Source organism: Arachis hypogaea, chromosome 4, assembly GCF_003086295.3.
Source record: "Arachis hypogaea cultivar Tifrunner chromosome 4, arahy.Tifrunner.gnm2.J5K5, whole genome shotgun sequence".
Lineage (NCBI taxonomy): Eukaryota > Viridiplantae > Streptophyta > Magnoliopsida > Fabales > Fabaceae > Arachis > Arachis hypogaea.
The window spans coordinates 127,804,291-127,827,474 of NC_092039.1; the positions used below are offsets into that span (position 1 = coordinate 127,804,291).

Below are 23,184 nucleotides of genomic sequence, written 5' to 3' on the forward strand. Positions count from 1 at the left end.
AAGAAAAAATAAAAATTTTAAATTAAACCAAATCACAAATGGTACAATTACATCTGGTATCTTTTCCATTCGCGAATTCCGGTCTGTAGAGTAATCCAGCCGTCGCTTCATTTTTCCGCTTTCTAGTCCGAACCCAGACTTCAACCGTCGCCCGCCAACCTTTAGCCGACGTTGCCACTACAAAAAAATAGATATAAAATGGCATTAATAGAATGGCGGTTATATAAAACTGCCGTTATTTTCCTAAAGTGAGGCGGTTTATACGGCTGCCATAATTCGTTTGTAGAAAGTGGTAGCTTTTTGGTGATTTTGGCAGTTTTAAACGCCATTACTTCGCTCCTCCTTCCCTGATAAAAAAAAACTATTCTATTTCACTAATAAAGGCTATGCTATTCAATGGAACCTCCATCACAATGTGAGAACCAAGAAGAAACTCCACCGCAACATGAGATCTGCGATCTCATCCACGATGCTCTCCTCTGGCGGCAATGCCGTTGTTGCTGCCTTCGAAGGAGCGCTCTTCTTTGATTAGGTTTTCTGGCTTCGATTTGAGGGTTCGTTGTGCCGCCGCTCATCTCCTCGTCACCACAAGCAACGCCATCGTTGTTGTCCTCGGTGGAGCTTCTGCTATCTGGTTTTGTGCATCTTAGTTGATCTTAAATTTTCTTAATTCTAATTTGGATAAGCTTTTACAGAGCCTTTATTTTCTTTTTCCCCTTCAATGGTGGTCCTGATTAGTTGAATCTGAGTTTTGTAAAGCTTTCGTCTCAATAGCTCTCTAAGTATAATTCTCTTGGTTAAGTAGTTTAATTAATTATATCATCATACATTACACCTACCACTAGTCCACTAGTCCAGTTACTGGTTACATGGAGCACGGTTCAAGCTTCCCATGATTCTTTACTAATAATGGTTGGATTTTAACGAGTAGTGTTTTGAAGTCACTACACTTTTTCAACCCAAAAAAAAGTCACTAAACTTGATAAGAAAGCAATTAAAAAACTTTACTAAAATTTGAAGCTACAAAACGTCATGGTGATATCATTCACTACAGTTGGATATTAGATTGCTGCTCACAAAAGAAGCTTGTCCCCTTACAGCCAAAGTGAGTTTCATGACTGAATATGAACTTCTTTACATCCTGTTAAACTCTTCTGATGATACGTTGCCTTAAATATTTTCTATAAAAGGTACTTCCTCTTCCTATCTGAAGTAACAAGGAAGAAGTTACAAGAAGAAATTGACGAGTTCTCTGACTCTTACTACATGTATATTGATCTTGGAGAGTTCAAACAGGTATATGATTTCATTAGCTATTAGTTTGTTTTTTTCTTGAAAAAATTCTGACAAAACTGTGTCATTTGTCATGTGTGGAACGTAGCACAGAAGCACAAGTAGACTGTCTGGTCCTGGTATTTTGTAAAGCATAAGACTTCATAGTTTATGGTCTAAAGTTTGATAGTATAAGTCTTATTACTATAGCATAAGTTATATATTATAATCTATTAAAATTTTTATAAGGAAAAATCCTGTATGAAGGACAAATGAGGAACCGCTATAAGTAGGAAAAATTTTTATAAGCTATATATCTTAATTATTTTTTTCTGCTTTCCACATGTCCTTCATATCCATATATAATTAGAGCGTATTTCATCTTTTTTGTATACGTATACACTTAGTATATATCGTTTTCTGAACTTGAGTCATTTTCTATCTCAGATTCTCCTTACAAGATGGAGCAAGAAACAAAGATGTTGGAACAAGTTCCTGGGATGAAACTCACACAAGAGACCAAGAAACTAAGGCAGGCTTATTTTAAAGTTAATTACAAAAGAAGGAAACTTTTGGCCTCCAAAATTTATTCATCATGACTTAGCTAAGCTAAGCTACTTGTCTTGTATATTCATATTCTAAGTAGTAAAAACAGCACTTATTAGATGATTTAAATACATTATTAGATATTAACATAGTTTAGGGAACTGGATGGTAGATTTGACTAATTAGTGTTTATTGCAAATTTGCAATGCTTGTATTTTGGTAAGTTTAGTAAGACAAGGTTTTGTATAGGACTTATTACTTTTGATTTTCAATAATAAAAAATTATATATTGTATTAATATTTTGTTTAAGAGTTATATATTTGCTATTGTGAAATTTTAATCACAAAATTATTTATTTAACGCGATAAAAATAACAGTAAAATTTTTTTTTTTAAACGATAAAAAATGTCACTGTCAGGGTAAAACGGCGGTTCAAAAATGCCATTTTAACCAACCAAAACGCTACTGTCAGGGTAAAAATGACGGTTCAAAAATGCCGTTTTAACCAACCAAAATGCTATTCTGTCAGGTAATAATGACGGTTCAAACCGCCGTTTTAACCTATCCAAAAACCGCCATTTAACCCTGGAAATAACGGCGGTTTGAACTGTCATTTTAACCAACCAAAATGCCACTCTGTCAGGGTAATAATGGCGGTTCAAACCGCCGTTTTAACCTATTCAAAAACCGCCGTAATAACCAGAATGGCGCCCAGAATTACGTCGCTTTACGAAACCGCCATTATTGGTAATAATGGCGGTTCAAACCGCCGTAAATACCCAAAAAAACCGCCGTTTTTACCAGAATTTTTTGTAGTGTGCCCAGCCTTTTCGCGGACGTCCGATCGCGCCGCATCAGCCTCGGATAGCTTCCTTCACGCTACCCACCCGCCGTCGCCCAGCCTTCAGCCAACGCCATCCAGTCTCTCTGCGAACGTCCGATCGCACTGCACTAGCCTCAAACAGCCTCCTTCTCGCTACCCACCTACCGCCGACCATGCAGACTCTCGTGCAGCCCACAGCGTTCACCGTCCCAGCGTCGCCATCCGCGACAGATCCGACCAACATAGAGGGACGTACGCGGCTAAGTGAGCTTGATCATGGTTGCTTCTTCTGTTCATTCATCTCCTTCTTATTCTACTTCAATGGCCAATTTAGGATGATCATTTTAGTATGTATGCGGATTATTATTTTAATTCTTATGTAAATGATTATTTTTATTGGATTGAGTTTGGTTATATATAATTCAAATATGTTAGATATTCAATTCATTTGGTATGCAGATTATTATTTTTATCCTTAAATAGATGGTTATTTTTACTAGGAGTGAGTGATGCCGGTGGCGACGTGTTGCAAGCTAAGGAACGACAGTAAAATGAGATGATTATTGATTAAGGTGGGAGTGACAGCCAGTTGAAAAAGAAGAGGATATTGAAATGAAATGCTTTGATAAATTAGAGTTTGAAATAGTTGTTTTTTTAAAATAACTAAGTAAATTTTTTTATTTAGATAATTTATAAAATATTTTTTATTTTTTATATGTATTGAGTTAAATTTACAATCTATTGTTCAAATTATTTAAATTTTTTATTGTCTCTCTATCGGAATTAATATAGAAAAGCATGACATAATTTTTTTATGAATGAAATAGGCACACGTATGCTTGCATTGTTATTATTATTATTGCACAATGGATCCAAATTTTAGTAGCCATTTAAATGTTAGCTTAGCCTTATAGACAGCTTTTTACTCCACTTTGCAGACAAAATAATGATGATTAATTGATTATGCTAGAAATTATGAAGAAAATGGAAACATGTGGTTAAGTAGTTATCAACTGGGGACGGTTAGTTATAATAAAGTTATGGAGTTGGTTACGTACTTTCGAGTTTCACCTATATGACTATAGTTACCAACTGGAGACGGTTCTATTTGCCTAGCAATAATGTCTCTATTCTATTCCATGTGTTCTGTAACTTCATCACATTCGTTTGAGCCTGCTTTATAGAAAATTATTTCTGCATGGTTCACTTATTAGCTTTTATTTATAGGATAATCACTAATAAGATTACAACCATACTACGTGCCTAATTCATTCATTATTGGTACGGTCCTTCCACTAATGTTCCGTCAGGTTGCCTTACCTAACTCATATTATTATCGTTTAATTATTCTGTTGGTTTCTATAGTTTTGTAAAATTTTTAATTAAGTTTTTATATATTTTTTAATTGGATTTCTGTATCAATTTTTTTTTTCAATTAAATCTCTCTTAGTAGTAATTGACTTAATTTTATAGGGACTCAACTAAAAAAAAATTAGTACATGGACCAAAATAAAAAGAAAAAAATGTAAGGATCCAATTAAAAAAAATTTGGTGCAATAACTCAATTAAAAAAAAGGTATAGAGACCTAATTGAAAATTTTACAAAACCATAGGGACCAACAGAGTAATTAAACCTATTATTATTATACAATAGGTTAAATTACACAGTTGGTACGTACACTTTCAATTAAATTACAAATTGGTCCTTACACTTTAAAAGTTTGTAATTGAGCTCCTAAAGAGAATTAAAATTTGTAATTTACTCCCGTCAGTCAAAAAGTGTTGATTTAATAGAATATTATCAGGATATGCTAAAAATATTCTATTAAAATCGAGAATATGCTGAGAATATTCTGTTAAATCAAACACTTTTTGAACAACATGGACTAAATTGTAAATTTTAATTATCTTTAAAGACCCAATTACAAACTTTTAAAGTAGGGACTAATTTACAATTTCACTAAAAATGTAAGGACTAACTGTGTAATTTAACCTATACAATATTCCTTGGTATAAATTATTTTGTTAATTTGTAAATATTTTGATGAATGAGATAATTGATTCAAAATATAATTTTTTTTTTTTGGTAAAGATAAAAATTTAAATCCATAACACTTGATGAGAAGATAATGAGTTTCTTCTCTCAACTAACATTAGATTTTTCATGGTAAAAAATCGAAAATCTTATAAATCACTATGGGAATATAGTCAAGTATATATAAAGTGGTACTTATTTCTTATTTAATTTTCAACCAATTAAATTTTTTATGAGAATGAAAATAAAATAATATTTATATAAAAATGTTATAGAATAATTTTTTATCAATATTAATTAATATTTTAGACTAATATTTTATTTTTATATTATTAAAATTTAAGTTAAAATTTAAATTTTAGTATACAAATATTTTTAATAGACTAAAAATCAACAAATTTATTGAATATATTTTTTTGGTGTCTAAATTTTATTGAATATATAAATTGGTCTATTTGTATAAGATAAAATCATAATCAAGTACATAAATAATGTAACACGACGAACAGGTTTAGCTATCATCATCACATGCATTATTGAAACCTGCTACATATATTTTATGGAGAACTAATATTATTGGAGCGAGGGTTACACCAATTTGTAGTCACCATGCATGATTGGAAAATGAATCAAACTTTGAGTTTGGATGCATATATATATATGCAGCAGAAATATCAAATATTATATGAGTAAATCACTAAAAGGGGGGTGGGGGGAAAGAGATTTCTTAAGAAATTTTATTATAAAAATAAAATACTATCTTATTTATTTTATCATCAAATTAATTAGTGAAGATGAGAAATTTTCTACTACCGATTGCTTTGAAGTTTGTCGTCCATTGAACTTGCCCAACATGTTAATTTGACTTTTGACTTTTTGACTGTCTACATCGCAAATACCTGTGATGAGTCAAAATAACATTAGGGTTGGAAACGCTAATTAAGTTGGAATCTTAGTAATTAATTTCGTGTGTGGGTCAAGTTCACTGATCTTCTTAGCTTTCATTTCGGTTGTCCTTCAATTTTGTTTACAGAAATATGACACTGAAATAATAATACTTAAATATAAAATTATGTTTGATAAAAAATATATAAATAGAAGCAATGTATCTAAAAATATTAAATTAGTATATTTTGTATTTATTTTAATAAAAAAAATATAAAAATACTAATAAAAAATATATTTTATTTTTTATTTTTTTTTTATTATTCTTATTAATTTTTTATAATTATACTTTTATTATTATATATTTTGTCTCAAATTTTTTGAATAAAAAAATAAGAATAAATTAGATTTTAATAATTTGTTTTAGTTTATCACCAAACAGAATATAAAAATACAAAATTGTGTCTGTCCTTTATGTCTTATTCTCAGTGTTTTATCTTGTTCTATTCTCAGAAACAAAAACAGTCATATAGATGCCTATAATGATACAAAACGTGTGTATATATATATATAAGTGAAAATTCAGGTATAGTCAACTTCACGTAAAGTATTAGATGAGAGTTTTTAAATAATTTAAATAATTTGACTAAATTTTTATCTAATAATTCTTAGTTATCAATTTCACGTGAATTTGACTACACCTGAATTTTTATTTATATATAAAATAGAATAATCACCGAGACGAAAAAGGACTAATTTTTTTATATAAAAAAAATATTGGTGTTCTTGTTAGAAATGAGATTATTTGATATAATTACATATGGGTAGATTTTAGAAGTAAAAAATCAACTCATGAAACGTATATAAGACATGTGACAACATCCCAATCAATATGTGAGGACGTATTAAATATTTTCATAATATTATAATGTTAGAATAAATTAATTTCAATATTCCAGATCATTCATATTGAATCACCAAAAATATATATATCATAATGCGGAAACGTACCTGAATTCATAAACATGAATCATACGATCGGAAGAGTTTGGATCTTGTGGTTCTTTCTATCTTCCTCAACCAAAGCCTTCTGTATTCCTAGGAGGCTGAACTGTAACTCTTTTGATAGGGAAAGAGTAACAAAGGCGGCTTTGGTATATTGGGGACCGAAACCCTGAAGGTCTATTTATATTTGGGCATGGCACCCATTAAACCCTTAAGCCCAAATAAAATAGTATCTAAAGCCCAAAAGATAATATATCTAAAATCCAAAAAGATAATTATCTAAGGAACAAAAGATAATATCCGGTTTTATTCTCATTTAATTCCAAATCAAAAGTAATAATGACTTATTCAATTAGCATTTAAAACAATAAATGAGATCATCATTATATAAGTCATTTAATTTGAAATAGCATAATTTGTGATTATAATTAATATATGTATTGCCCACAAATAAGTTAGGAAATCAAATAATTTCCTAACAATCTCCCACTTGGGCTATACATATATTATTTCTTGACATAATCACATCTTTATAAACTTTATGCGCGCATCTGAATGCTATTTCTCTCATTACTTTAACAATCTGGTCCGTCTCATACATTAGATATGGAACTACCGCAACTTTTATCACATTAAATGCCGTGACTAAACCACGCCAATCACCATCCTAATATACTTAACGACATAGATCAAATTTGGATGAGTAATATGGAAATTACATGCCAAATGATCTCATGCATGTCTATTTCCAGCTGGTCCAACTTTATTGAGATCAAACACAATACAAATATTGCAAAATGAACATTTCATATAACATGAAATAAACCATCAACTTAATTCTGCAGAAAAATAACTCAATATCTGTCATAGGACATATAGCATAAACTCCCACTAAACCAAGACATCACAACTATTGACACCCATTCGAGCAGTGTGCTCATGAAAGACTTTAGGGATCAATTCCTTGGTTAATGAGTCTGCTAGCATATACTCTGTTCCTATATATTCTATGGAAGTCTGTTTTTTCTTAACCTTTCTCCTTGACAACTAAGAACTTGATGTCTGTATGCTTCGATTTTGTCAAGCTCTTATTGTTATTGGAGTATGGTACTGCTGACTTGTTGTCACAAAATATCTTTAATGGCATTTCAATGTCATCTACTATATGAAGCTTAGTGACAAAGTTTCGCAACCATATGCCATGAAGTCGGAATCAGAGTACCTTATGATCTCTAAATTTTCTGATCTCCGATAAATAAGCATGTAATCATTTGTTCTCTTTAAACAACGCATTACGTGTTTAACAGCTATCCAATGATCCATATCCGGATTGCTCAAGTATCTACCCAATACTCCCACTATAAATGATATATCGGGATGTATGTAGACTTGAGCATACATTAAATTCCCTAGTGCTGATGCATAAGGCTTATCATGCATTGCTGTCCTCTCAAGATCATTTTTAGGGCATTGCTTGAGACTGAACTTGTCTCCTTTAACTACGGGTGTGTCCATTGGTCTACAACTTTCTATGACATATCTACTTAAAATCTTTTCGATATAGTTATTTTGTGACAATCCAAGAATACCTTGAGAGCAATCTCTTAGTATCTCGATTCCTAATACAAAAGAGGCATCACCAAGATCTTTCATTTCGAATTTGTTCGATAGAAATTTCTTAGTTTCATGCAACAAGCCTATATCGCTACTGGCAAGTAGAATGTCATCAACATGTAAGACCAAAAGAATGTATTTACTCCCACTGAACTTGCGGTATACACACTCATCTATAATATTTACCTCAAAACCGTATGAGGTAATGACTTGATGAAACTTGTGATACCATTGATGGGAAGCTTGTTCGAGACCATAGATGGATTTTCTCCTTTTCTATTAGATCTCCTTAATGACACTTCTTGAGGTTGTTGAGCTTGCTGTATGGGTTGGGATTGAGGAGGATTCTCATTATTTTCCTGTACTGTAGCAGTATCTTGAGCAACAACAATATTCTCATTGTTCTCTTGTACTGTAGCTGGATTTACAACAGGATTCTCATTGTGCTTTTGTACTATAACTGTATCTTGAACAATAATAGGCACAAGGTCCTGATCATTGTCAGTTATAGAATCCTCATCAAAAGCAACATTCCTAATATTTCCTTTCCCCCCAAACTCAACATCCTCAAGAAATCTCGCATTTTCCGTTTCAATAAATAGACCTTGATGCAGGATTGTAAAACTTGTACCCCGTGAACGCTCAGCGTAACCAACAAAGTAGCAACTAATTGTCCTTGAGTCCAATTTTCTTTCATGCGGCCTATAAGGTCGCGCCTCAGCTGGATATCCCCAAATATGCAAATGCTTTATACTAGGCCTTTTCCCAGTCCAAATTTCATATGGGGTTTTGTTAACTGCTTTGCTTGGCACCCTATTAAGGATGTACACTGCGGTCTTTAAGGCTTCTCCCCAGAGTGATTCAGGCAAGGAAGAATGACTAATCATACTTCTCACCATGTCCTTAAGAGTTCGGTTCCTTCACTCTGCAACACCATTCATGCTAGGTTTGCCTGGCATAGTGTATTGCGGAACAATACCACACTCCTCTAGGAAAAGAGCAAAAGGCCCAGGACGTTGCTCACCTGAACCGTCATATCTTCCGTAGTATTCACCACCACGATCAGATTTGACAGCTTTAATTTTCTTTCCAAGTTGAAGTTCAACTTCAGCTTTGAAAGACTTGAAAACATCCAAGGCTTGGGACTTTTCATGAATTAAATATAGATACCCGTAACGAGAGTAATCATCTATGAACGTAATAAAGTACCGTTGTCCATTCCAAGAGACAGTAGGGAATGTGCCACATATATCGGTATGTATTAGTTCTAAGACATCTTTAGCTCTCTCGGCACCTAATTTCCTTTCGTTTGTCCTTTTTCCCTTTATGCACTCAATGCAGACTTCAAAGTCCGCCAAATTTAGGGGTCCGAGAATTTCATCCGACACGAGCCTTTGAATTCTCTGTTTAGAGATGTGGCCTAAGCGTTTGTGCCATAATGATGCCGAATTCTCATTCAATTTTGTTTTGTACCCGTTTGCAGTATTTCATTATTATAGGAATTTAAGTTAAGCCTATATAGATTATCCACCAAATGACCAGAGCAAATATTATTCGAATTATAAAAGAGACTGACTTTATTGTCTCCGAACGAACAAAAAAAAAACCTGATTTGTCCAAACGAGAAACAGAAACCAAAATTTGTCTAAATGACGGTACATAAACTGTCTCTAATAAATCCAAGTAAAATCCACTCGTGGAACATAATCTAAAGGTTCCTATAGCTTCGACTGCAACTATATTGCCGTTTGCCACATAGATGTATCTTTCAGCATCACTTGGTGGTCGGCTCCACAGGCAACCCTGCATAATAACACTTACATGAGTAGAAGTAACAGAATCTACCCACCAAGTATCAACAGGTGCATAACTTAAACTAGCCTCAGAACAAACGAAAGTAAGAATTATACCCTTCTTTACACGCCAGGTGGCATATTTGGTACAATCCTTCTTCACGTGTCCCACCTTCTTACAGAAGAAACAAGTTGAAACTTGATCTTGTTTCTTATCCTTTTTCTGCTGAGAAGGCACATCCGCAGTAGTATCACGCTTTCTTTTATACTGAGAAGATGAAGCCATGTGAGCACTTTCAGTCTTATCTTGCTGTAGCCTCTCTTCTTCTTGCACACAGTGAGATATAAGCTCATTTAAGGACCAAGTGTCCTTCAAAGTGTTATAACTCACTTTGAATTGCCCAAAGTGTGCAGGAAGGGAAATCAAAATGAAATGCACGAGTAAATATTCAGACAACTCTAATTTTAGTGTTTTTAATTTTGAAGCAAGATGAGACATTTCCATAATGTACTCCCTTATGTTCCCGTTACCTTTATACCTCATGGAGACAAGTTTGCTCAAAAGACTACTTGTCTCCGCCTTTTCATTCTTAGTAAAGAATTTTTCAACATCCTTTAGGAACTGTTTGGCATCTTTATCCTCAGTAATTGAGCCCCGAAACGCCTCAGGAATTGAGCGTTTCATGATCATAATGCTCATTCGATTGGATCTCTCCCACTTCTCTATTTTAACCTCATTGAGGTTTTCCGGAGTGGAAGTGGGTTTCTCCTCTCGAAGAGCTATATCTAGGTCCATACAACCGAGGACAATCTCCACGGTATCCTTCCAAACTTTAAAGTTTGAACCATTCAGCATAGGAATACTGCTAATTTGTGCAGAAACATTGGTAGCTAAAGCCATAGTTTCTGGATTAGAACAAAAAGAACATGCAGTAGACATTAGTTAATTAATGGGAAAAAAATCCATATTGAGATATCTAGCACAACATTAATTTTCAATCTTTGGATAGAAAAATTAACTGTAAGTGATACTCTCATTGCAGTAATCAAATATTGTCAAAATTCCTGTCACACATTAAGCCTTTCTTTGGACCGACTTAATGCGCACATGGAAACTTAAATTTCGCAACCTATTTATTACCGCATATATTTTCTATTAATTGGCCAAACAATAACCTTCCTTTGGCCCGATTATTGACCGCATAATTAATAGAAAATAAACAGAAGTGTGCAATGCTTATTATTTGGCCAAATAATAAACTTCCTTTGGGCCGATTATTGTTCGCATAAATAATAAGTATTACTTTATTCTTAATTAGTTATACCCAAATATTTATTTACCATTAATATGTATATGTAATTCGGCCAAATATAGGCCTTCCTTTGGGCTGACCAATATTCACATGAATTACATATCACCATATTCCTAATATTTTAAATAAATTAATTTTCACAAAAGATGCTACTTTGGCAGCATAATGTTCAATCAATTTATTCTAAAACTAAATCTTTATAAAATAAATGGGTATAATAATCCAAATTGTTACTAATTTCCTTATGTGACAATTAAATAACATTTTTTTTATTATTATTCTATTAATATTTATTTATCAAAATAATTTTATGAGTATCATCTCAAAAAAAAAAAAGATAACCGAATACAGGACGTATCCATCACAGATACACAGCAATGTGTATAGCCGAAAAAAAAATGATGATGATGTCTCCGAATTTACATATATAATAGCACCAGTGTATATATATATAGAACTAACCTATGACGGCATATATACATATATATATTTATAATGCAGGCACATAGTAAATTATATATATATGCGGTAGCAACAAACCGAACCAGTTAAGGATGTTTAAAAAATATATATATGTAATTTTACAGCACAAAAAACGCAAATGTATACGACGTACGCATATACATATATTAATCCAAAAGAAATAGTAAACTGAATATTTTGATGATTAAATTATGGACGGCTCTGATACCACTTGTTAGAATAAATTAATTTCAATATTCCAGATCATCCATATTGAATCACCAAAAATATATATATCATAATGCGGAAACGTACCTGAATTCATAAACGTGAATCATACGATCGGAAGAGTTTGGATCTTGTGGTTCTTTCGATCTTCCTCAACCAAAGCCTTCTGTATTCCTAAGAGGCTGAACTGTAACTCTTTTGATGGGGAAAGAGTAACAAAGGCGGCTTTGGTATATTGGGGACCGAAACCCTGAAGGTCTATTTATATTTGAGCATGGCACCCATTAAACCCTTAAGCCCAAATAAAATAGTATCTAAAGCCCAAAAGATAATATATCTAAAATCCAAAAAGATAATTATCTAAGGAACAAAAGATAATATCCGGTTTTATTCTCATTTAATTCCAAATCAAAAGTAATAATGACTTATTCAATTAGCATTTAAAACAATAAATGAGATCATCATTATATAAGTCATTTAATTTGAAATAGCATAATTTGTGATTATAATTAATATATATATTGCCCACAAATAAGTTAGGAAATTATTACAAATAAGTTAGGAAATCAAATAATTTCCTAACATATACTACTCTTTAAATATTAATATTCAAATAAAACACTATTACCACTTCCATATTAAAAATAATTTCCGACGAAAAAGAGCATGATATATAGAAAAAGTAGACAAAGATCTAAAATTGATCACGTATTATATTGTCGTGTCACTTTCTTTTTTTTTTAATGATAACTTTTTGTTCATGCTCGCGGTGGACCGTTCAAGCATATATGATTGAGACATACCATACCATGAAAAAGTAAATACTAAATAACAATAATTTACTATGTTTAGTAAATATTTTAGCATAAAAATACAGAAATACTAAATATAAAAATTAAAGTAAAATTAAATTTTAATTTTGACTTATGTTTTTTGTTATATTTACTTATTGTATAAACAAAACATATTTAGTGGTCGTGTTAATACGACTAAAGTCGTCAAAATCCGATTAATTCAAAATTTCAGATATATTTTATCGCATTTGAATTTGTCTCTTTTATTTAGTGTTATCTTTAAGATAAATTCGAATTTGTTTCAAATTACTCGGGCCAACTCAATGTTATTTTTTATAATAAAAATATTTTTTAAATAAAATTAATAATATAATATTATATTTTTATATTTTAATTAATATTTATTTATATTATATAGAAGCGGTTTTACTTTAAGATAATTTATTTTTATATAAATGTAATATAATATTTATTAATTTTAATTTTAAAAATAAAATTTTATTAATCTATTATATAAAATGTATAAATAAATTTATATATACTAATTTTTTTTCAAGTCATTTTCAGGTTAGATTAAAATAAAACGTATGGTTTATTAGGATCAAATTTGAGAGTAATTAAATTCAATATGGTCCAGCTCATGAACACCTTAGGATAATTATAAGGATTATGTTAAATAATTAATAATTTTTTAAATAATATAAATAATTATCAATAAAATAAAAATATATTATATTTTTAAATTATTTATTTAAATTTTAATATTAGAATAATTATCTGCACACTTAATAAAATAAACATTCGATATAATTATTATTGACGATGTTTACCAATGTTGTTGGTTATATACTTTTCCAAATTATAATATGAAAACCACTTTTTTGTCCTTATCCTCTTTATAACGCTTGTTATTGATACTCGCTTCTTCTCTTATTGCACTTGTTTGATTAACATTTAACAACCTTAACTTAGTTTTTCATATAGAAACCTCTAGAGAGAAGATGAACAAAGAGGAAGCAGCAATACCACTGCTTCTAACAAGGAGAGAAGAAGAAGAAAAAGAGGTGAACAAGAATAGTAATAATAATAATATTAATGGGGTAGTGGAGAGTGCATTGTTTTGGCAAGAGTTAAAGAGGGTAGGTTCCATGGCTGCTCCAATGGTGGCTGTGACTGTGTCTCAGTACCTTCTACAAGTTGTGTCTATGATGATGGTTGGCCATCTTGGTGTACTTGTAACCTTCTCTGGTGTTGCCATTGCTACTTCTTTTGCTGAAGTTACTGGCTTCAGTATCCTTGTAAGTTCTCAATCTCTTCTTTTCATATTAGGGATTCTAAGAGCATGTATTTTGATCCTTAATTACTAGTTTATTTGATCCACTTTGTTTTGTAACATAGATCTAAGAAAGGTAAAACATCCTTTTATCTTGGGATTTCGTTCCCTTTGTGCATGGATTCTTAAAAGGGCTTTGTTACTAAGTATGTGAAGGTGATCATGTAATTACTACAGATGATGTTGGAGATTATCTTAATTATGCTAGTTAAAAGTGTCTTGAGTCATATATGAATGTTTTCTTAACTTGTCCTTTCTTTTTAGCTTCAGATTCACATACAGTTGTCTTCATGTGAAGTTGATAGTTGATAGTTGAGAACTGTAAGATGATAATTTAGTTGAATTTGTTAAATTATCTAACGGTTCTTAAGTATGATGGAAACTCAGGTGCAGTCGACTTCACGTGAAGTTGATATCTGAGAACCGTTAGATGATTTGACTGATTTGACTAAATTTTTATGTAACGGCTTTCATGTATCAACTTCACGTGAAGTCGACTTCACCTGAGTTTTCACCCTTAAGTATAAACTTCACATGAAGACTCAGAATTATCTTGCAATCCACTTGCATATAGAGAGTTCTAGATTTATCTCTTCCATGTGCTCTTGATCATTGATTTGAGTTTGAAATGCATTGTAGATAGGGATGGCTGGTGCATTAGAAACCTTATGTGGCCAAACCTATGGTGCTGAAGAATTCAGAAGTCTTGGAAACTACACTTGTTGTGCAATTGGTACTCTAACTCTGGTTTGTCTCCCCATATCTCTGATATGGATATTCATGGACAAGATACTATTGCTTTTTGGCCAAGACCCCGCGATTTCCCTCGTGGCTCGCGAGTACTGTATATGCCTGATCCCGGCTCTGTATGGCTACGCCGTCCTTCAAGCCATGACTCGATACTTCCAGACTCAGAGTATGATCTATCCCATGGTTTTCAGCTCTGTCGCGGCTCTGTGTTTTCATGTACCTATTTGTTGGGGTCTGGTGTTTAAATTTGGACTAGGACACATTGGAGCAGCATTTGCTATTGCAATTTCATATTGGTTGAATGCCATTGGCCTTGTTGTTTACATGAAGTGTTCATCATCATGTGAGAAATCCAAGATTGTGTTTTCTAGTAATGCTTTAAAATGCATTTCTGAGTTCTTGCAATATGCTATCCCTTCTGGACTCATGTTTTGGTAAATATAATTATAACATCATGTATAAACTTAGCATCTTTCATAACACACTTGATTTGTTTTGTTACATTTTGGTATTTGATTTTTGTTCTTATTCTCCTAACCTATATGATTCTCATTTCAATGTGCATACAGTTTTGAATGGTGGTCATTTGAGCTTCTTACATTATTTTCTGGTCTCCTACCTAATCCTCAACTAGAAACCTCGATTCTTTCGGTCTGGTAAGAATCATTAGATGGTTTGATATGTTTAACTAAACTGCTTAACATGAAAACATCTTTAGAGAAATACTTAAGAAGAGGTTTTTCTAAACTTGTTTAATTTTAAACTTTTAATTTGCAGCCTTAACACTACTACATTGCACTTCTTCATTCCTTATGCTGTTGGAGCTTCTGCAAGGTTTGGTGACAAAACTAAAACTGTTTGTTTATTCAAATTTCATAACCAAAACTGTTGCAAATGATATGATCCTATGATGAATTTGCAGCACTCGCGTGTCGAATGAATTAGGAGCAGGGAATCCGAAGGCGGCTAAAGGAATCATTCGTGTGATTGTTACAGTTGCAGTTACAGAGGCAGTTATTGTAAGCAGCTTCTTCATATGTTTCAGGAATGTGTTAGGAAATGCTTACAGCAATGACATGCAAGTTATAGAAAATGTTGCAAAAATGGCTCCTCTTCTTTGTGTTTCTGTTATTGCTGATAGTCTAATAGGAGTTCTTTCTGGTAAGTTCCACTTTCCTTAAATTGTTAATAGTGTCTTTCAAAAATGTTACGTATACACTAAAAATCAGTCACCATATATTCTATACAGATGACTGATTTGGCGACTAATTTTTTTGTTATTTATTCAATTGGAGAGAACATCTTATTAGCAATTAATTTGAAGGGGTTGCAAGAGGTGGAGGATTTCAACAAATAGGAGCTTATGTGAACCTTGGAGGCTATTATCTTGTTGGAGCTCCAATTGCATTGTTCTTGGGATTTGGCCTAAAACTCAATGCTAAGGGACTCTGGATGGGAACTTTATCTGGCTCTTGTCTAGTAGTAATTATACTTGCTATTGTAACAGCATTAACAGATTGGGAAAAAGAGGTTTGTTTTTTTTTTTATTTATTTCTTAATTATTGTCCAACTTTACCTTACATTTTCTGTTTTTGATTGTGTTATATATGGCTGTTATTATTGCAGGCAACAAAAGCAAGAGAGAGAATAGCAGAGAACTCAATTAAAGATGGTGATGTATCTGTATCATCAGTATGAGATCAGAAATGAAATACTGAAATTTTGATGTCAATTTTTGGTTTTTGCTATTTATTTTTATTTTTTTGGTAATTTTTTTTATGTGACTGGAGATTGGAGAAGTGTACTCTAATTATGTTAACAGAAAAATGCTAAGCTTTATCTGTATATATGAATTTTGGACTGGAATTGAGCCTGTGCCAGATTAATGTAAGCATGTAACAGATCCCAGAATTGAATTGTAATGTGACTGATAAGACTTTTTCATGAGCATTAATGTATGGGAAGATTTTCAAGTATACCGTCGTACCGGTATATCAATGATTTTTAACCGTTGATCTTAATTATATATATATTATATATATTTTTTATAATTAAGATCAACGGTTAAAAATCATTGAAACATCGGTATGACGGCATACTTGAAAATTTTCCTAATGCATACACACGAAAATTTATATTTACAATCATACACTTGACTTTAGTGTTTGTTTTGAGGTACTGAGACAGAGACTGAGAGACTGAGACTCAGTATCGTGTTTGTAGTTCAGAGACTGGTACTAAAATTTCTGTCTCTGTCTCTAAAATTTTAGCATTTCAGTATCTCCAAAAAATAGGGACACAGGGAACTGAAATTTTTAGAGATGAAGACTGAAACTTTAATAACATTTTATACTTAAAATACTTTCATTTTAATTAATTAATTTCAATTTTACTTTTTGTGCAAATTAAATTAAAATTTCATTCTTGTTTCAATTCCTGTCTCTCATTTTGTACCAAAAAGAATACTGAGATTTATTTCAATCCCTGTCTCTTAATCTCTGTCTTTCAGTCTTAGTCTTTACGTCTTTGTCTCTCTACCAAACGCTACTGTACTTGTTCTGCATTGTTGTTGTCACAATAATGTTACACACCTTTCTTTATATAGTATTATTGTGTATACTGTTTAAGAATATACGTAACATAATTGATAAAATATACACACTTAATATTATACAAAGAATAATCTAAGAAAATATTTTTTAGAAAAAGAAATCCTTGCTAGCTACTCTTGTTTAATAGATACTTGACTTAACCAAAAACATTCTTGGTTTAAGTCATCATAATAAATTTATTAAAATAAGAAATTGTAAAATATTTCAACAAGTAAGGCAAATATTGTCATTCAGATCATAATGATCCTTACCTTCCCTGACACAGAAATTTATTGGTAGCGTGGAATGCATGGTGGTAGCTAGTTGATTCATAAATATTAAGAACTTTGGCATATTATTTATTTTTATAGTTAAGTTTAGTACATTCTTCTAACCGCGGCGGTATGACTATGTTCAATGAACAATTATTTATTTATTTGAAACAACCACATCGCATATGTGCTTTATTGCTTTATAGCTTATACTATTGAATTTAATTTTCCATATTTGCAAAGTATATGTATACTTGTGCCAAGAAGTGTCTAGATAGGACCACACACGTTTAGCAGTTAGCACATTCTAGTCGTATTATATATTGTTTTTATTTCTTAAATAATGTTAATGTGGTACATCAATTATTTAGAACATTCAGAAGTAAATTAATAAATTAAATAATACAAATTATACTAACATATAATTAAGAAGACTAAGATTGTATTGGGGAGGAATGCTCTAAGGAGCCTCAAGGAGTTTTTCCAATTAGCCATCCCTTCTACTCTCATGGTTTGATAAGTTTGACCAGTTTTTTAATCTTTGAGATAAATATAAGGAGGAAATTCGCATGCAGTTGTCTCTATACGAAGTTGATATTTGAAGATCGTTAGATAATTTGATAAATTTGACTAAATTATTATCTAACGATTCTCAATTATAAACTTCACATGAAAACAACTGTATGTGAATATTCACCTTTTGTGTACTATTTTTTTATATATCATACCGATATACACTTACCTACTATTACATAATGGAAAAGTATATGGAACCAAAAGGTTACCAGCCAAAAACTAAACAAAACCACATTAATTTATATTAATAATTAATTAATTTTAAAATTTTAAAATTTAAAATTTAAAAAATTTAAAATTGATTAGGTAAACCTAGTTAAAACTTATAAAAACCTTCCTATTATCTCTCACATTAACCTACCCACCTCCAACAATCACACACAGACCCTTCTCTCTTACCGTCAGGCCCTCTCCGTCTCCCCATCGCGATCCATTTCTCTTCTATCATCGACATCTGGCTCGTCGAATTTGTCACGGTCGACAAGAACCGTTTCCCTTTTGTGAACCAAATGTGTTACCGGAGCCGCCGTTGCAGTTGGAGTTGAACTTGGACTCGATCCCTAAGGCGGCGGCGATTTCGAGGACGGGAGGACAGCCTGAGAAGCCATGGAAGCGGTGACGGACGTGGAAGGAGATTCTATGAGATGCACCTCATTGAGTAGGTGCTCACTGGTGAGTCCATGGTGGGTGGCACACCGTAGACTCTTGCGTGATCACTCTCCAAACCATAATCCATCATCGAACGGTACTCCAAATCCTCATCGTGATCGAACACAAACTCCGGAATCTCCACCTCGTTCCTTCTTACATTCTCCCACAGTAATCAACCCTCGTCACATACTTCAACTTCCCCTACACCCTGCCACATGGTATAACACTTCTTTAACATGTTGCTTATTTCATTTTTTTGTGATTTCTGATGCTTGGCTTTTTTCACTCCCAATTCAGATGTATAAAGGACACCATTGAAGAATACTATGATTTATATACAGAAGCTGAGACATACAGCAACAACCAGATATCAGAGGTGTTACGGATCCGACCCACGGATCCCGCATACCCGGTTACCCGGGGACAACCCGCTTCCACACAAAGGCCCAAACACCGGCCCTTCAAAACCTCTAACCCAAATATCTCTCTCTTATCTTAACCAAATAAGATAAGATAAGATATTCACCTATAAATAAGAGGACCTAGGTCCCCCCAGGTATTCATTCATTCCTCACACTTTCTACCTCTTAGATCCATTCTGACTTGAGCGTCGGAGTGTCTTTGCAGGTACCACCCCCATTGCTCCAGTCAAGCGACCCGGCTCCAGCTCTGTCCGCGGGTTCCCGATCCACCCTTCAAACCGTACCAGAGACATTTCGTACATTGGCGCCGTCTGTGGGGAACCTGCGCCAGCTGGACCCAATGGGGGACGTCCTGGAGGAAAACCCCTCAAGCCAAGATGACTCTCAACCAATTAACCCAACCCCCGAGCACCGTGAAGTAACGAACCAAGCGAGAATAGCAAGCACTATTCAAAACGCGAACGATCACGACATCACGGACCGACGACATCCTGAAAAAGCCAGCGACAAAGCAGCGCAGATCATCCAGGATCTCTGCCTCCGAGTCCAAGAACTCGAAGGCAAGATAACCGATAAAGGAAAACACAACAACGAGCACGGAAGCCATGCAACCTCCAGATCAAGATCTTGCCGCGGAAGGTTGCCAACCCGACGACACGACAGAAGAGACGGTCGCAGCTCAACACGCGATCACAGACACGAGAAATCGCCAGAACGGCGATACAACAAGAAACATAACCGCAGCGCTTCTCAAGATCTGAGTTATCAACACTACTCAGACGAAGATCGGAGGGACCGAAACACCAAACGCACGAGAAACGACCATATAATAATGGGAGCTACACCCTTCACAGAAAGAATCTTGAGGGCAAAACTCCCCAAAGGCTTCGACAAACCTACCGATATGAAATACGATGGAACTAAGGATCCCCAAGAACACCTAACGGCTTTCGAGGCCAGAATGAACCTAGAAGGAGCGGCCGACGCGGTCCGATGCAGAGCCTTCCCGGTAACCCTCGCCGGGCCAGCAATCAAATGGTTCAACGCCCTCCCGAACGGATCCATAGCCAGCTTCCACGATATTACACGAAAGTTCATGGCCCAGTTCACTACTAGGATCACCAAAGTCAAACACCCCATCAGCTTACTAGGGGTCACGCAAAAACAAGAAGAATCCACAAGAAAATACCTCGACCGCTTCAACGACGAATGCCTAACGGTCGACGGACTCACGGATTCCGTCGCAAGCCTTTGCCTGACCAATGGGCTAATGAACGAAGATTTTCGCAAACACCTCACCACCAGACCGGTATGGACCATGCATGAGATCCAGAACGTCGCTAAAGATTACATCAACGACGAAGAAGTCAGCCAGGTCGTTGCCGCCAACAAACGGCAGCACGGCAACGCCCAGCGCGGCAACTCGGCTTCTCACCAAAACTCAACACTCAAAGAGAATCAACGGGACCACCCCAGGCCGACCAGCCGACCACCGAGAATAGGCAAATTCTCAAACTACACGCCCCTGACGGCACCAATTACCGAGGTATACCACCAAATAGCAGATCGAGGCATCATTCCGAAAGCACGGCAACTCAAAGAAAGGACAGGAGGCAACAAGACCCTTTACTGCGAATACCACCGAGGTTACGGTCACAGAACACAAGATTGTTTCGACCTTAAAGACGCCATTGAACAAGCCATACGAGACGGCAAACTCCCAGAATTCGCCAAAATCATCAGATAACCAAGACACGCGGAGAGAGACAGATCGTCGGAGAGGGAAGGACGTAACCCGAGAACCCAAAAGCAACCCCCGAGGGAAAACCCAGAGGAAGATCCAACCATCATAGTAAACGTCATCACAGGCAAAGACGTATCAAGCAAGTCAAAACTAACAATGAAGAAAGACCTCAAGATAACGGCGGTAAGGAACCAAGTCCCAATCTCCGCGGCCGACAATACGATAACGTTCTTACCAGAGGACTGCCAACACGGCACCTCAGCCGAGGACGCCCCTTTCGTCATCTCAGCTAGAATCGGAACAGGACTCGTACGAAGAATACTGGTAGACACCGGGGCAGACTCAAACATCCTTTTTCGGGGAGCCTTCGATAAACTCGGACTCCGCAACGACAACCTCCAAACACACCGCCACGGCGTCACGGGACTCGGAGACAACTTCCTCAAACCAGAAGGCTCAATCACACTTCCCATCACCATAGGAACGAGCATCCAAAAGAAGACAATTCTATCTGAATTCGTAGTCCTAAAAGACTCCACAGCCTATAACGTGATTCTCGGAAGGAAAACAATCAACGACTTCTCCGCAGTTATCTTTACCAAATACCTCCTTATGAAATTCAGAACCGACGACGGCTCCGTCGGCACCATCCACGGAGACCGAGAAGTCGCAGCCGAATGCGACAACACCAGCTTAGCCCTAAGGAAGAAATCACGAGATGCGGCCGGTGTATTCCTAGCCGATCTGGATGCCCGACAAGACGGCCAACCCAGGCCGGAACCAGAAGGGGATATGGAAAAATTACAAATAGGGCCAACCAAGGATGAGTACACCTTCATTAACAGGAACCTCCCATACGACCTCAAAGAGGAGCTCTCCCAACTCCTGAAACAAAATAGGGACCTGTTTGCATTCACACCGGCCGACATGCCGGGAATAAGCCCCGACCTAATGTCTCACCGTCTAGCCGTGGATCCCAAAGCTAAACCAATAGCACAAAGGAGAAGAAAAATGTCACCGGACCGAGCCACCGAGGTCAAAAAACAAGTTAAAGCCCTACTCGAGGCCAACTTTATCCGAGAACTCCCCTACACGACTTGGCTAGCCAACGTCGTACTGGTGAAAAAATCTAATGGGAAGTGGCGAATGTGCGTCGACTACACGGACCTCAACAAAGCTTGCCCGAAAGACGCCTTTCCCCTACCAAACATCGACGGATTGGTAGACGCCGCATCCGGTCACCGATACCTCAGCTTCATGGACGCATACTCCGGATACAATCAGATTCCGATGCACCGACCAGACGAAGAGAAAACAGCGTTCGTCACCCCAGACGGGACGTACTGCTACACAGTAATGCCCTTCGGCCTAAAAAACGCTGGAGCAACCTACCAAAGACTGGTTAACAAGATATTTCGAGACTTATCCGGTAACAAATTAGAAGTTTACATAGACGACATGCTCGCCAAGACCGAATCCGGCGAACAACTAACCGGCGACATCAAAGTCATAATGAACACCCTACGAAAACACCAAATGCGACTCAACCCGGCAAAATGTGCCTTCGGAATGGAGGCAGGGAAGTTCCTCGGCTTCATGATTACGCAACGCGGAGTTGAAGCAAACCCAGAAAAATGTCGCGCCATCCTCGAGATGACGAGCCCCAAAAACCTCAAAGACATCCAAAGGCTTACCGGCTGACTAACGGCGTTGTCACGCTTTCTCGGGGCTTCAGCCCAAAAAGCGACCCCCTTCTTCAAACTAATGAAAAAAGAAGCCCCCTTCAAGTGGGAGACGGAATGTGAAGAAGCATTCCAACACTTCAAGAAGGTCCTAGCGGAACCACCAATCCTCGCCAAACCCCAGACGGGGGAAACACTTTACTTATACCTCTCCATAACGGAAGAGGCACTCGCAGCAGCACTCGTCCGTGAAAACGAGAAAAAGGAACAAAAACCCATATACTTCATAAGCAAAGTCCTACAGGACGCGGAAGCCCGCTACTCACGCTTAGAAAAGCTAGCTTTCACACTCCTTACAGCCTCCCGACGCCTACGACAATACTTCCAAGCTC

The 23,184-nt window shown here is 35.3% G+C and overlaps 1 protein-coding gene and 1 long non-coding RNA gene across 3 annotated transcripts; both read left to right on the forward strand.

Moving 5' to 3' along the window:
- The first annotated feature begins 182 nt into the window (after positions 1-182).
- On the forward strand, positions 183-2,116 carry LOC112744917 (uncharacterized). The gene is made up of 3 exons (XR_011880662.1): positions 183-1,105; positions 1,191-1,296; positions 1,720-2,116. It is a non-coding gene; the product is annotated as an uncharacterized lncRNA (long non-coding RNA).
- Positions 2,117-13,660: 11,544 nt separating this feature from the next.
- On the forward strand, positions 13,661-16,720 carry LOC112744918 (protein DETOXIFICATION 9-like). Of its 2 annotated transcripts, none has more exons than XM_072234179.1 (7): positions 13,661-14,069; positions 14,744-15,288; positions 15,424-15,510; positions 15,632-15,688; positions 15,777-16,015; positions 16,179-16,384; positions 16,481-16,720. In XM_072234179.1, the coding sequence occupies exons 1-7, from the start codon at positions 13,773-13,775 to the stop codon at positions 16,550-16,552; spliced, it is 1,503 nt and encodes a 500-aa protein (XP_072090280.1). In that variant the 5' UTR covers positions 13,661-13,772; the 3' UTR covers positions 16,553-16,720. The 2 variants fall into 2 exon arrangements, 1 of the variants encoding a protein (XP_072090280.1); XR_011880663.1 differs by having other exon boundaries at positions 13,689-14,069; positions 16,150-16,384.
- The last annotated feature ends 6,464 nt before the right edge of the window (positions 16,721-23,184 follow it).